This window comes from Erinaceus europaeus, chromosome 3 (genome assembly GCF_950295315.1).
Source record: "Erinaceus europaeus chromosome 3, mEriEur2.1, whole genome shotgun sequence".
Taxonomy (NCBI): Eukaryota; Metazoa; Chordata; class Mammalia; order Eulipotyphla; family Erinaceidae; genus Erinaceus; species Erinaceus europaeus.
Window position 1 is genome coordinate 61,355,739 of NC_080164.1, and position 16,544 is coordinate 61,372,282.

General features: G+C 35.6%; 1 protein-coding gene across 5 annotated transcripts in view; it reads left to right on the top strand.

Moving 5' to 3' along the window:
• Positions 1-16,544, top strand: part of PNPT1 (polyribonucleotide nucleotidyltransferase 1) — a 32,085-nt gene that overhangs the window by 3,353 nt on the left and 12,188 nt on the right. For 3 of the 5 annotated variants that reach the window (XM_060187252.1, XM_007525470.3, XM_060187253.1), the window contains exons 3-14: positions 348-422; positions 1,691-1,796; positions 3,240-3,289; positions 5,010-5,073; positions 5,167-5,214; positions 6,032-6,145; positions 8,036-8,222; positions 9,660-9,711; positions 10,407-10,464; positions 12,744-12,840; positions 13,625-13,727; positions 14,925-14,995. In XM_060187252.1, the coding sequence (XP_060043235.1) occupies positions 348-422; positions 1,691-1,796; positions 3,240-3,289; positions 5,010-5,073; positions 5,167-5,214; positions 6,032-6,145; positions 8,036-8,222; positions 9,660-9,711; positions 10,407-10,464; positions 12,744-12,840; positions 13,625-13,727; positions 14,925-14,995 (1,025 nt within the window). The remainder of the gene's footprint in view (positions 1-347; positions 423-1,690; positions 1,797-3,239; positions 3,290-5,009; positions 5,074-5,166; positions 5,215-6,031; positions 6,146-8,035; positions 8,223-9,659; positions 9,712-10,406; positions 10,465-12,743; positions 12,841-13,624; positions 13,728-14,924; positions 14,996-16,544) is intronic. The other 2 variants (XM_060187254.1, XM_060187255.1) reach the window with 1 other exon arrangement.

The window sequence follows — 16,544 nt, forward strand, 5'->3', positions numbered from 1 at the left end:
TTCTGCTAATAAATTCTGTAATGCTTTTCTAGAGAAAATTGCTCTACAATGTTCAGTAGTAGTGTGTGAGAAATTTGTCTGTATATAATATGTATGTGCTCATAAACAGTAGAAGATAATGATCAGGTGTAACTAACCTGTCAATGGATATTTTCTCCCGTTAGCTTTTTTACAGTTCAGTGACTATTGTAACACATTATGATCATTCAAGAGAGATCAAAATTGAACTTCCTATGAATAAATATGTTCATTGTCACTGTGTCCTGGAATAACAGTTCTCTGCCTTACATTTATCTATAGTGAGGGTGATTTTAAAGGAATTTACCATGTTCTTGTTTATGTTTAAGTCAGGTGACACCGCTGTAATGGTCACTGCTGTCAGTAAAACAAAACCTTCACCTTCCCAGTTCATGCCTTTGGTGGTAAGTACTTGCTAATTTATCTGAACCCATAGCAGAGCACAAGTGTAGAATTTCTAATGTTTTTGTCCAGTATATTATGAACGAAAAAATGTCAACTTTGGGGGGGCCAGGTGGTGGTGGTGCACCTGGTTGAATGTACATGTTACAGTATGCAGGGTTTGAGCCCCCGGTCTCCAACTATAGCAGGAACACTTCACAAGTGGTGAAGCAGGGCTGAAGGTGTCTCTCCGTTTCTCTGTCTCCCCATTCCTCTCAATTTTTGGTTGTCTCTATTCAATAAAAATAAAGAATAACAAAAATTAAATAAAATATTTTTAAAATGTAAACCTTGTAAAACAAAGTATTTTCCTTAATAATTTGTTGGGGCTTTTCTTTTTGTTTTTGGTCATTACTGGGCTTCAACTGCTTTAGGCTTTTTCAGGGGAGATATGGGAAAGGAGGGGAGACCCCACACACTGAAGCTTATCATGAAGCCAGTCTTAATCCTGAGTCTCATAGTGAAGCAAGTGCACTATTCCTGTAAGCTATTCCTCTGGCACTTAGTAGTCTGATATGCTGTGTCATTTGAAGAATTCAAGCTGATACCTTCATCACCAGTTCTACTTAGAGTAAGCACACTTGAAGATGTTAGGGTACATAAGTTGACAAAAACAGTACATGGGTACTGTAATGTCGAATAAACAATGAATTCACTGCCTTCATAGTTTTCCCTTCACTGTGAGTCTGCAAATATATGTTTATTGAAGCATTCATTAGGATTTTATGGCTTTTTTCTTATGAAAGGGAAAAACTGTTACATTTGTCAGTGTTAATATAAAAAAAAAAAGTTTGACTTGACCAAAGTAAGTTAATGTGAGAGTTAATGAGCCTAATAGTAATCTGACTACTAAGTGGAAGCTTTTTTAAATAGGTTTTTCATTTATCAAATAGAGACAAGAGAAATTAAGAGGAAAGAGGGAGAGAGAGATATCTGCATCACTGCTTCACCACTTTTTAAGCTTTCTCCCTACAAGTGGGACATTTCATTTGTATGCTTTACCAGGTTTACTGCCACCTAACCCACTAGAAACCTTTTGTAAAAATCAGTAAGAAACATTTTTTTTCTGCTATCATTTTCCCAGGAGATAGGACACATTCAAAATAAATAATACCTTCTTTCAGTTGAATACAGTGGTAGTAACTTCAGGAGACTATGTTTATTCCTCAGAAGTTGTTACTACAAAGAGTGAAGAAATGCATTTCATTTTCTTTTCTCACTGCTTCCTCAGGTTGACTATAGACAGAAGGCTGCTGCAGCAGGGAGAATACCCACAAACTACCTAAGAAGAGAAATAGGTTCTTCTGATAAAGAAATTCTTACAAGTAGGATAATAGGTAAGATACTGACCCTTTTTAATAGGCCTATTGGTAGTATCTTTCTCTCCCATCTGTATCTACAGTATCGGTTAAACTTGCCTTTATTACATTAACACCATCTGGGATTATATACTTTCTTTATCCCCTTCACTCAAATGAACTCCATGAAATTAGTGAATATTCTGTACCTTATATATTGACTGGCAAAGAATAGACATTCACTTGTTGACTAAATGAATCTATCAAGATATAAATTCTGTAGTCCATGCCTCTGATTGATTAAATCTGTTCATTCCTAGTGTTTTTATTTTTATGTTCAACATGGTTTTTAAAAGCATTTTATTTATCAACTATATGGAAATATGGGGTTGGTTTTTTTGTTTTGTTTTGTTTTGTTTTTGTGTTTGTTTTACCAGAGCACTGCCCAGCTCTGGTTTATGGTACAGGGGATTGAATCTGAGACTTTGGAGTTTCAGGCATCAGAGTCTCTGCATAATGATTAGGCTATCTACCCCTGTCCTTGAAATATGGTTATAATCTTTTCAGTCTTTGACACACTTAAATGTAAAGGTGTGTGTGTGTGTGTGTGTGTGTGTGTGTGTGTGTGTGTGTGTGTGTGTGTCATGTGACCATAGTTTATAGCTCTTCTACCTAGAAATTTCTAGAGGAATGTTTATATTGTATTCTTTAATCACAGAATACTAAAGAAAGATTTTCTTTTGGTCTGCCATTAATCTTAAGGCACTTTCCTTTGTTTAAATGTGTGTATGGGTACAGAAGGAAAAGCAGTCTCTGATTTTTTTTTTTTTTTTCCTAGAATCCTCATCCCTTGCTAATTTTGTTATTGTTTATTAGGACATGATTTGTCTTAATTCAAGTATTGACATATATATGTCCTTTGGTAAATCAGTCTAAGGAAAGTTTTGTTTTGTTTTTTGACATACTAGACAACTAGCTATGGTATTTTTTTATAGTGTTTGTTTTTGTTTTTTAAGTTTTCCTTTTATTTTAATTTTAACCAGAGCACTGCTGTGCTCTGGCTTGTTGTGGTATGGGGTACTGAATCCGGGACTTCAGAGACTCAGGTATGAAAGCCTCTTTGTATAATCATTATGCTATCTACACCCCCCACCTATAGCATGGTGTTCAATGGGATGCACACTTGGAAATATAAAATATAAAGCAACTTCAGGGGCCAGGTGGTTGCGCACCTGGTTGAACATATGTATTATAATGCTCAAGGGCCCGGGTTCGAGCCCCAGGTCCCCACCTGCAGGTGGAAAGCTTTACGAGTGGTGATGCAGGGCTGCAGGTGTCTCTCTGTCTCTCTCCCTCTCTATCACCCCCCTCCCTCTTGATTTCTGGCTGTCTCTCTCCAATAAATAAAGATAATAAATTTAAAAAATTTTTAAAAAGAAATATAAAGCAACTTCTGTCAGTAATGATTTTTTTTCTTGACAGATCGTTCCATTAGGCCTCTTTTTCCAGCTGGCTACTTTTATGATACACAGGTAAATTCTGTTTAAGGTTTAAATTTCCAGATCAATTCAGGAAATAAAAATAGCTTACTGAATATCTATAATACTTCCTATGTTAAGCATTACAAAGAATACAAAATAAGAATTTTTGATGTTGCTGTTATATTTAACATTGGTCATTTTTAAGATGATAATTTTAAAAAGCTAATTTGAGCTTTTAGGTTAATTTAGGTGAGTTTGAGCTTATACTGGTATTATCAGTGGGCATCAGTGAACATCTCAATATAGGGGAACTATTTCAGGCACGTGGAATGAAAGTTCATATGTACTGAGTCAAGAAAGAAATTGGAGGAGGCTGGGGCGTTAGCACAGCGGGTTAAGCGCACATGGCACAGAGGATCTCAGTTCGAGCCCCCGGCTCCCCACCTGCAGGGAGGTCACTTTGCAAGTGGTGAAGCAGGTCTGCAGGTGTCTATCTTTCTCTCCTACTCTGTCTTCCCCTCTTCTCTCAGTTTCTTTCTGTCCTATCCAACAACAACAGCAGCTATAACTATGATAACCACAACAAGGGCAACAAAATGGGAAAAATAGCCTCCAGGAGCAGTGGATTCATAGTGCTGGCACCAAGCCCCAGCAATAACCCTGGAGGCCAAAAAAAAAAGAAAGAAAGAAATTAGAGAGTTTGAGGGGCCAGATGGTGGCACACCTGGTTGAGCGCACATGTTGCAATGCACAAGGACCCAGGTTCGAGCCTCCAGTCCCCACCTACAGGGGGAAAACTTCACAAGTGGTGAAGCAGTGCTACAAGTGTGTCTCTGTCTTTCATCCTCTCTACCACCCCCCTTCCCTATTTCTGACTGTCTAGCCAGTAAATAAATAAAGATAATAAAAAATAATTTAAAAAAAGAAATTGGAGTTTGAAAGGTTAGACTGATTGAGATGAGTATAAGGACAACTTGCTGCATTTCATAAATGATATTAACAGAGGTGAGGACAGTTAACACAACTGATCTTTACTTCCTATATTACTACTGAGGCTGCTAAACCTCTACTTTAAAATATTTTAGTACTTCATGGATTTTTCTTTTCGGAATAATGGTGCTTACACTTTAATGAAGAAGCCATTTTTATATATTTGATATAAAGAAATATGCTTTGCAAAAATGTCACAGCCTCAATAAGTTACTTTCTCAAGTACCTGACATAAGCATACTATTGCAATCACTTCTTTGTTTTTTGTTTGTTAATTTTTTGATTATGGATAGAGATAGCCAGAAATTGAGAAGGTGGGAGGAGATAGAAATTGAGAGTCACCTGTAGCCCTCCTTCACCACTCAAAGCTTTTCCCTTCAGATGGGGACAAGGTCTTGAACCTTACCTTGTAACATGTGCTCCTCTAGAGGAGGAAAGATAGACACCTGCAGACCTGCTTCACCATGCTGAAGTGAGCCCTGCTGCCTTCCCTTCCCTCCTCCCCACAGGGGGAGCCAGGGGCTCAAACCAGGATCCTTATGCCGGTCCTTGGGCTTGGTGCCATGTGCACTTAACTCGTCATGCTGTGTTGCTACCGCCCGGCCTCCACTTCATGTTTGTATTATACATAGTACATGATCTTTTTTTCAGTGTTTTCACATTAATTATCTTCCTAATAGGTTGCAATCTATATACTTACATCTTAGAGCAAGATATTAACTAAAATCTCACAAATCAAAATAGATTTTTTAAGTGCTTTGTATCTTTCTCCTTGTACCAGATCCTTTGTAATTTGCTAGCAGTAGATGGTATTAATGAACCTGACATCCTAGCAATTAATGGTGGTAAGTATAAAAATAAAGACTAAAATTATCATTGTCAGTTTTTTTAAATAAACTAGATTTTTTTCCTGATTATTTCTCTTTCTCTTTTTTAAGCTTCTGCAGCCCTGTCATTATCAAATATTCCTTGGAATGGACCTGTTGGTAAGTTAGAGTTTGAAAATAAACATGCTTTTAGTTTTTGTTTTTCTCTTTTTAAAAAACTGTTCTGTAACAGGGGCATAAGTTTATCAATTCCTTTTTATTTACTTACTAGAGAGAGGATAGTGGGGGAGATTAACAGTTATGCAAAAAGACTTTCATGTAGCTACTACACAGTTTCAGTCATGTTCAGCATCTTCTAGAGAACTGAAATACATGGATTTGCAGGAAGTGAGGAGGGGAAAGAAACTTGTTTCTAAAACCTTGTGAGAAATATGGTGGTTATCTTTGGTAGGTGGGAGGGTAGGGACATAGAACCTTGGTGGATTCAATGTGGAACTTTTACCCTGTAATCTTATAATCTTATAATCCAGTATTAATCATTACTAAAAAATGGGAGTGGGAGGACTTTCATGCCTGAGGCTCCAGAATCCCAGGTTCAATCCCCCCAAACCACCATAAGTCAGAGCTGAGTAGTACTCTGGTTTCTGTATATCTCTCTCTCCCTCCCTCCCTCCCTTCTTCCGTCCTCCTCCTCCTCCTCCTCCTTCTCCTCCTCCTCCTCCTTCTCCTCCTTCTCCTGTCTCTCTCTCTCTCTCTCTCTCTCTCTATATATATATATATATATATATATATATGTATATTTTATTTTAACAAAAAAAAAATTGGATGCTTTCTGAGCCATAAATAACTATAGAGAAATAAGGATTTTATTGTGGTCACAAGTAAAGATAGGGATGAAGCCTTCACTGAATTCATGTTTTGAAAACTGAGGGTTTTTATTAAACAGTTACTGATATCTTAATTTTTTTTTTTTTAGGGGCAGTGAGAATAGGAATAATTGATGGTGAATGTGTTGTTAACCCAACACGGAAAGAAATATCTTCTAGTACTTTAAATTTAGTGGTTGCTGGAGTACCAAAAAGTCAGATTGGTGAGTTACCTAAACACTACATTAGTTCTGTATTTTATTTACAAATTCTAGTGTCTTCAGAACATATAAATGCTTTTGGGGTGTTGATTGTTGTTTTTGGTCAATACTGTAGACTTTTGTTTTGCTATCCTGTTGGCCTATTTTGATTATGCTTTCGATTCTTATCAGAAAGCACCTGCAGCTATAGAAATGTTCAGGACAGCCCTCCCCCCACAACCACTCCAGAGTCCTTTACTTTGGTGCAGTACACCTGAGCCAATCCAAGTCCTGCTTTGTGTTTCTCTTTTCTGTTGTTTCTCAATTTCTGTCTGTGAGTGAGATCATTTCTCTTTTCTGTCTTATCTTACTTAACATAATTCCTTCAAGCTCTGTCCATGTTGAGATATAGGTGAATTCATCATTCTTAATAGCTGAGTAGTATTCCATTGTGAATATATACCACAACTTACTCAGTCACTCATCTGTTGTTGGACACCTGGGTTGCTTCTAGCTTATTACAAATTGCAGTGCTATAAATATAGTTATGCACAGATATTTTTGGATGGCTCTGTTTGGTTCCTTAGGATATATCCCCAGGCAAGGAATTGCAGGGTCATAGGGTAGGTCCATTTCTAGCCATTTGAGAGTTCTCCAGACTGCTCTCCACAGGATTTGGATTAATTTATATTTAGTAGTGCAGAAGGAGGGTTCCTTTGCCCCCACAACCTCTCCAGCATTTGTTACTGCTACCTTTTCTGATGTATGATATTCTCACAAGAGTAAAGTGGTATCTCACTGTTGTCATTATTTGCATCATTTCTCTGACAATCAATGACTTGGAGCTTTTTTTTTTTTTTTTTTTTTCATGTCTGTTGACCTTCTGTATATCTTCTATGGTGAATATTCTTCATTCGTATCTTCTCCCCAGTTTCGGATGGGGTCATTTGTTTGTTTGTTGCTGAGTTTTGTGAAGTCTTTGTATACTTTGATTATTAACCTTTTGGCTTATGTGAGGATCTTCTTCCATTCTGTAAGGGCTTTTCCTTGTTTGGTTGATGGCTTCTTTTTCTGTACTGAAGCTTTTCAATTTGATATAGCCCCATTGGTTTATTTTTGTTTTTGTCTTCCTTGCAATTGGATTTGTATCACTGAAGATGACTATGAAATTTAGATGGGAAAGAGAGTTCTCTCTGTTTTCCTCTTAAGTATTTGATAGTTTCTAGTCTAATATCCAAGTCCTGGATCCATTTGGAATTTACTTTTGTGTCTGGTGAAATGTAGTGTTTCAGTTTCATTCTTCTACATGTTTCAACCCAATTTTCCCAATACCATTTGTTGAAGAGACTATCATTATTCCATTTAATAGTTTGAGCTCCCTTATCAATAATTAGGTATACATAGGTGTGGGCGCCATGATGTATTTTTTCATAGAGAAACTTAGGAAAATAGTTGTTGACTTCTCCAACAACCCAATATTGTAGAATATGTTGATTTTGAAGAAAGAAATTAAAAAAGGGAGATAAACCATTAAGAAATATTTATTCCTGGCACAAAGCACAAGGACCGGCATAAGGATCCTGGTTCGAACCCCGGCTCCCCACCTGCAGGGGAGTCGCTTCACAGGCGGTGAAGCAGGTCTGCAGGTGTCTTATCTTTCCTCCTCTCTGTCTTCCCCTCCTCTCTCCATTTCTCTCTGTCCTATCCAACAGTGACAACAACAACAATAATAACTACAACGATAAAAAAAAAAAACAAGGGTAACAAAAGGGAATAAATAAATAAAATAAAATGTTTTTTTAAAAAAAATTTTTAAAAGAAATATTTATTCCATGGAATGATATTTGAAAATGCTATATTGGAAGAAGGTTAAATAGCAATCTTTTTCTTTTTTTTCTTTCTTTCTTTAAATAGTCATGTTGGAAGCATCTGCAGAGAACATTTTACAGCAGGATGTTTGCCATGCTATCAAAGTGGGATTGAAATATACGCAACAAATAATTCAGGGCATCCAGCAGTTGGTAAAAGAAATGGGTGTTGCCAAGAGGACACCACAGAAATTGTTTACTCCTTCACCAGAGATTGTGAAACATGCTCATAAGTAAGAATATATGAACAAAAGAAAATTTGAAATTGTCACTTAAGATTTAATTTCTTCTTAGGAAAAATCTTCCCAGGGCCAGAAAGTAACTCACCAGATAGTGCTCACATGTGCAAGGTATATGGTGCATTCTCCAGCAGGAGCAAAAGCAAACAAAAAAGGGAAAACTTCCTATTGAAACACTTTTCATAATTACGTTGATAAATAGCACCCTTCTGTTTTAGAGTTCATTGTCAAGAATAGCAGGGGTGTGTATGTATGTATTTTTTTTTAAGAGTCAGGAAGGGGGTGGTAAGAGAACACAGTACCTAAGCTTCCTTTGGTGCCATGGGGCCAGAGTCAAACCTGGATAACATATATGGCAAAGCAGCACACTATTCAAGTGAGCGCTTTCACCTGCCCATGAATTGCAGTTTAATTCTTTAAAAAGATTAAACCCAGCAGGTTAAGCGCACATGGCGTGAAGCACAAGGACCAGTGTAAGGATCCTGGTTCGAGCCCCTGGCTCCCCACCTGCAGGGTCATCACTTCACAGGTGGTGAAGCAGGTCTGCAGGTGTCTTATCTTTCCCCCTCTGTCTTCCCCTCCTCTTTCCATTTCTCTCTGTCCTATCCAAAAATGACGACACCAACAACAATAATAATAACTACAACAATAAAAAAAAAATAACGAAGGGCAACAAAAGAGAAAATAAATATTTTTTTAAAAAAGAAAGAAAAGAATAAACCCATATCCCTCTCCAAGGGGTTAAGCCTAAATCTCAAAAGAATGAGTTCATTGGCCAAGACTTAGACAGTCTACATATTACTCCATATATCAGGGCAAAGAGGATAACATATTTCAATATATAAGGGAAATGCTGAGTTTCTCAAAAAGAACTCCTATAACTACTGTTATATGTCCAGTTCTTCAGAAAGTATTTGCATACAAATAGACATTCAGTACATAGGAATGAGTCATCAGACAATTAATGTATTGGCACTAAGTTGGAAAAGCTAATATATTCTCTTAGTCTCATAACTACCAGTCAGAAATAAAAATTATTATATACATGTACATATATATATATATATATATATATATATATATATATATCATGCCCAAAGAGTTTCCTAAAACAAAACAATAACCAAAAAAGTGAGAAGTGTATGTATAAAATAAAGATAAAATTAATTGAGTAGTTACATTAGGAAGAAGACACAGTTCTAAATTTGATTAACTGAAGAGGCAGAGAAAGAAATTTGTATTCTATATAGTATTATAAACAAACAGTAACAGATTAACAGTGCTAAAGAAGCTACATATACATATTTAAATTTTTTGTGAACTGTTTATTGTTAAATATTTATCTTACTCAATATTTGTTTTATTCGTAATAGAAACTGCCTTGTGCATGCAAATACTGTTATACTGATATTTATTGTTTACTTCCAATAGATTTTCCATGGAAAAACTCTATGCAGTTTTTACAGATTATGAACATGACAAGGTATGTATACCTGAATTTTGGTTTATATAATCATTCCAGAAACATTTTTCATCATAATTCATGCAATTTTGTCTATGAATTTTATTCCTGTTTTTATGAACAATCTTCAAATAGAATGCTAAATAAAGGCCTAGCAAATTTAAAGAAGGCCAAGCAGTGGTATACCTGGTGGAGTGTTTATGTTTCATGTACAATGATCCAGGTTCAAGCTCCCATCCCTGCCTGCAGGGAGGAAGTTTCCCAGGCAATGAAGCATTGCTGCAAATGTCTCTCCTTCTCTATCTCCCCCACTTCTCAGTTTTTCTCTGCCTCTATCTAAAATATGTAATGACAATTTAAAAATAAAAATAAATGCTACCACTAGAGATATATCAGTACCCTTATATTGTGTTAATTGTGTAACACTTTGAAAAATAACATTATTTTTTAAGATTTTATTTATTTATTTATTAATGAGAAAGATAGGAGGAGAGAGAAAGAACCAGACATCACTCTGTCACATGTGCTGCCCGGGGATCGAACTCAGGACCTCATGCTTGAGAGTCCAAAGCCTATCACTGCGCCACCTCCCGGACCACGAAAATAAAAATTTTTTAAAAATTTTTAAAATTTTTAATTTTTAAAAATTAACAAATGAAAACAGAAACTGAACATTGCCATGCATATACAAAAACTGAACTTGAACTTCATTTCAGATTTCCAGAGATGAAGCTATTAACAAGATAAGACTAGATACAGAGGAACAACTTAAAGGTGATTGTATCTTATCTAATTTAAAATATATTTTAAAAAATGGATTTATAAATTTTCAGTTATGAGAACTCACAGAAGTTATTATTACTGGTTATTATTAAAAGATTTGTTGGGAGTTGGGTGGTAGCACAGCAGGTTAAGCGCACGTGGCACAAAGCACAAAGACTGGCATAAGGATCCCGGTTCGAGCCCCCGGCTCCTCACCTGCAGGGGAGTCGCTTCACAGGTGGTGAAGCAGGTCTGCAGGTGTCTTTCTTCCTCTCTGTCTTCCCCTCCTGTCTTTCTCTGTCCTATCCAACAACGACGACAACAATAATAACTACAACAATAAAACAACTAGGATAACAAAAGGGAATAAATAAAATATTTTTTAAAAAAGATTTGTTTATTTACTGAAAGAGACAATAGCACTGAAGCTTCCATCATTGATGGGGCCAGGTTCAAACCATATGGCAAAACAGCACACTACTCAAGTGAGCTATTTTGATGGCCCAAAATGTATTTGTTAAAATAGAACTAGAGAACCAGTCTGTCATAGAAGGTGCTAAAAATTGAACATGCATGTCCTATACTATATCACTAAACTATATCCCTGGCTGCCTTAACTTTTCTCTTCAATAAACCTGTGTTAATGATAGATTTCAGAGTAACTGTTAAATTAACTTCTTTAAAAAATATTTATTGGATACAGACAGAAGTCAAGAGGGAAGGGAAGATAGAGAGGAAGAGAGACACCTACATCACTGCTTTGTTGCTTGTTAAGCTTTTCCTCCTGCAAGTGGAGACGGGGGGGGGGGGGGGGTCAGAACCTGCATCCATGTGCTTTGTAAGGCGTGTTCTACTGGGTGTGCCACTGCTCAGCCCCCTAAATTAACTTCTATAATGGTCATTTATAGAGAAGATTGGGAGTACTTTTTTTGTTACTATCTTTATTTATTGGATAGAGACAGCCAGATATTGAGAGGGGAGGGGGTAATAGAGAGGAAGAGAGATAAAGAGATCCCTTGACACTTCATCACCACTCACAAAGCTTTCCTCCTACAGGTGGGAACTGGCGGCTCAAACCCAGGTCCCTGTCATTGTAACATGTACATTCAAACAGGTGCAACATCTCCTGGCTCCCAAAAAGATGGGAGTATTTCACCTCAACATTTACTAGTGCCATGGAGTGGGAAGTAATAAATATTGAAGTGAAATATTGCTAGGCTTTTCCGGATCAGACTCACTCTTTGAAAGTTAGACCACCTTGTCTCCTTTCATTTGGAAATAAATAAATAAAAATGGGGAGGTAATTTGTTAAATTTCAATACTAAATCTGGTTTAAGTAGTAAATGAAAAAATAATTTATATCTGTGCCTGGAACATAGGAGTGTTCAGAAAATGTTTTTATGCTGTTTTTATTAATATGTAAAATCTGGATTTTATAGAATTTACTTCTATTAGAAGTTATTAGGCAAAAAATATTAATGTATAATATCATTTAAACATTGTGTCAAATGAGGTATATAATACTGATTTTTCTCCTAATTCTTCATTTTAAAATGTAATTTATAATTTATTAAAGGTGAAAATAATAAAAATGGTTTTATATCTGTTGCCTTACTTACAAAGAAAACTGGGAGGGAGTTGGGCTGTGGCGCAGCAGGTTAAGTACACGTGGCATGAAAAACAAGGACCGGAATAAGGATCCCTGTTTGAGCCCCTGGCTCCCCATCTGCAGGGGAGTTGCTTCACAGGCAGTGAAGCAGGTCTGCAGGTTTCTATCTTTCCCTTTCTCTATCTTCCCCTCCTCTCTCCATTTCTCTGTCCTATCTAACAAGGACGATGTCAATAATAGCAACAATAATAACTACAACAACAATAAGGGGGGGGGCAACAAAAGGGGAAATAAATAAATAAATAAATAAATAATAATAATAAAAGAAAGCTGGGAATCTGTCTTCTTACAGGATTTTTATCTCTTGTCTCTATGCAATACATGCACAAAATATTTTTAAAAGAAAAATCTGGTTTTATATTTCTATTATATACTAGATTATCTTTGTGACTCTGAATTCACAAAATAATATTTTCAGTGTTTTGTGATAGTTACTTTCTTAATGTAACCCAATTAAAGTTCATACTGAAGTGTAGTAAAAATTGTTCTTGGACCCGGATGGTAGTTCTCTCATAGAGTACATGCATTACTTTAAAATGTATCAGTATCACAAATGATATTGTGAACTTAAGAGAAATGTATCTTCCTAACAGAAAACATATTTTGGTTTTGTTTTCTATAGAAAAATTCCCAGAGGCTGATCAATATGAAATTATAGAATCCTTCAATGTTGTTGCAAAGGAGATTTTTAGAAATACTATTTTGAATGAATATAAAAGGTAAAGTTTTTTTTTTTGTTGTTTGTTTTATGGAATTGAAGTGTGCACTGCCTAAATTGTCTTAAGATTAGCAGCTTGCTCAATCCCCTGTACCACCATAAGCCAGAGCTGATCAGTGCTCTAGTTTAAAATAAATAAATAAATAAAAATAAAACAGCTTATTAGCTAAAAGCACAGAACTATGTTTTATTCATTTCTATGCGGTTTAGTCTTTGTTGTTGTGGAGGTAAAGAAAGACCTGATAATCAATCTTCTTGGACCCTGATCCCCAGCTGATTCACAGAACTAGGATGTCCAGTAGTTCCCCTCCCCCCTACACTCACACCTCTCACCCCACTGACCCCATAGCATAATGGGATAGTTTCATGCCTAAGGTCCCAAAATCCCTACACCACCATAAGTCAGACCTGTGCCTCACTCTAGTTTAAAAAAAAAAAAAATTAAAAAATAAGGCTTTTTCAAGTAAATACCACATCTATTTTATAAATGTCTTCCTATTGATGTATGTAGATTGTGTCCCTCTGGGCCTTGATAGTAGAGCAAAATTCTTAACAACCATAGTAGCACATCAGAAATATTTATAGAACTTCTTAACACAGGTGTGTGAGTCACACAACATTGGAGATTCTAATTCAGTAGGACTTAGTGTTGGGCTCAAGTGCCTTTTTTTAAGTTTTAAAGAACATAATGATGTATAACTGGGTTAAGCTTCATAGAAGGGTAAATAATGTCACATTTCTCATTTTCAACACTACTATAAATGTTTATTCCCTTATTACTGTAGGTGTGATGGTCGAGATTTGACTTCAGTTAGGAATATAAACTGTGAGGTCAATATGTTCAAAATTCTTCATGGATCAGCATTATTTCAAAGAGGACAGACACAGGTAATATATGTAAAAAGTTTCAATTGCTTGCTCATTCAGAATTGCTTAAATAGATTGATAGCTGTACATCATCCATTCAGATTAACATCTAATATTTCAAGTTGTAATACTTTTGAAATATAATCATTATAAAGAAATTACATAAGGGGTAGGGCTGTAACGTAGTGTGTTAAGTGCACATGGTGCGAAGATTAAGGACCAGTGTAAGGATCCCCTTAGCTCCCCACCTGCAGGGGGTCGCTTCACAAGTGGTGAAGCAGGTCTACAGGTGTCCATCTTTCTCTCCCCCTTCTGCCTTCCCCTCCTCTCTCGATTTCTCTCTGTTCTATCCAACAATAACAACAACAAGAGCAACAAAATCAGAAAAAATGACCTCCAGAAGCAGTGGGTTTGTAGTGCAGGCACTGAACCCCAGTGATAACCCTAGAGGCAAAAGAAAAGGAAAGAAATCACATATATTTAAAGTGCTCATGGTAAGGGGTCAGATGGTGGTGTACTGCAGTACCTCTTGGGCTGCTCTTTTATTCCCTTTAATAAAGTTCTTTGAATTCCACTTATTCTGCATACTTTTATTACCTATTCAGTCTCTACCTTTAAGCAGAATTTATTCCATTGATGTTCAGTCTATTTCTGATTGGATTTAGAGCTATTATGTCACTATTTGTTTTTATTTGGCCCCTCTTTTTGTATCACTTCAGGGCTGGCAAAAATAGCTCACCCACTCAAGTCCTTATGCATAATAATGTTTGCTCTACTGAGCTATCTTCCAACCCTGGGCCTCATTTTCTTTTATTTTTACAAATTGTTTTCTGGACACTGAATGATAAATGGCATAATGTGTGATGTCCCCCTAAAGAAAATTGATTTTTTTTTTTTTAATTTTAAGTGAAGAGCTTCATTCAGCCTTTACTGAAACTTCCTTTCTAGTTAGTTTTTACAAATATTCCTTATCCCTATTCTCCCTCCCTAGCTATCCTAGTATACTTCTTTATGTATTTAGTTTTATGATGTTAAGCTTTTGAACTACTGAGGATTGATTACACAAGACTCTAATAATTATAGAATGTTTATTAAGTACTGCCATGACACGCTTTATAATTTGTGACCCTATATGTCACTTGTTTAAAGCTCACTGAGTTCTTTAAATATTGTTAGTTTTCATCTTTGTTGTTAGTGACTTTAAGGAACTTCTTTTAGGTGCTCTGTACTGTTACATTTGATTCACTAGAATCCAGTCTTAAATCAGACCGAATAGTAACAGCTATAAAGTAAGTTTTATTATTATTATTTTTTGATATGATATAGTTCAAACTTGCATAGTTATCTTACTGTTAACTGTTATTACTTTTTAAACCTGTTTCTTTTTTTATTCTCCTGATTTACGTATTCAAGGAATTTTTTGTGCTATATTTTAATCCATTGATTAAAATTGGTAATACTTATAAATGCTTAATGTGAGGACCTTTAATTTACTTGTCTTCAGAACTATTTCTCATGGCAAGTTTCCTAAATAAACTTGGATAGTTTTTATTTATTTATTTATTTATTTATTTTTAACAAGAAAGCAAATAGATAAGCAGGAGTCCCAGTTGCTAGAAAGAATCTGAGAATGTTAAAAATGAAAAGTCCTCATCTAACCACAAATCATATTTGAATGTTTACTCACCAATACTTGGTTCTCTTCCTCTGTATCTCAAAAAGTTAGCAGTAAATTCATGGAGTTTTAGATGCTGAGGATATATTTCTAGTCTCCACCAGCAACATTACTACATCAGAATTCTAGGACTCGACCACAGGCCTTTCTTTCCTTATTTCATTGCATGAGTGCTTCCCTTTCTCAAGCTAAGAGTCTTAGAAAACCACTATTCTTGATTTCATCTGCCTACTGCCTAATGATGAAGATGATCCCTAGTATCAAGCTAGATAACATCACTGATTGTTTTTCATGTATAATTACTATCCATTATACTTTGTATTTTAAGTTCTCATCTTGACTAAAACTTAAAGTACCTTGCCTTTCTTCACTTCTTTCTTTTTAAGAGTCAATAACATTTCCAAAGAAGTATCTCTGGGAATGGCCAAGATACCTCTTTACATTCTAGTGTTAGGTCTATAACCTGTATTAAGTGAGGTAACACACATTATTATCCTTGGTGGCTTTTGTTTTCCTCATCTTTAAAATGTGACTGCTGGGCCATTGATCCCAATCCTCTTTAGCTTCCAAAATTTGTGATTCCTCTAATCCACTAAAGGAGTCTAATTTTCAAATTTCTTTTCCAAAGGCTGCAATTTATGATATATAAACTCAACACTAACTGGCCTAGAACTTTCTAAATCCTATGTACAGATAGTTACCTTTTGTGATTTTACCCAAAAGGTACAGTATTTGTGCTGAAACCCCACCTGTCCCTCTCAGTTGAAGATAATCTGATTTTCTACTTCTAGAAATTGTGTAGAAACTCGTCTCCCACATCACCCCAATCCCAACTGTTCTGGATATAGTTAGAAAAGTTTACTTTTGAACCCTTGAAAAGGTCTTTGCCTATCGTATTTTCTGATTATTCTTACTTAATATCATTTTAATTGACGATCCATCATTTCATATTTTGACTAGGGAATAGATCCTAACCCTGATACTTAACTAATATATGTAAAATAAACAAATGTTTAATAGTTAATAATGCTTACAAATACCTACTTTTTATATATCTAAGTGTATATTTGAAGCATATTTTTTTCATAAATCTATAAAGTTCATAAGCATCTTCCATAATATTGCCCTTGATATTCATCTAATTCTTATTTCTCAACTTGAGA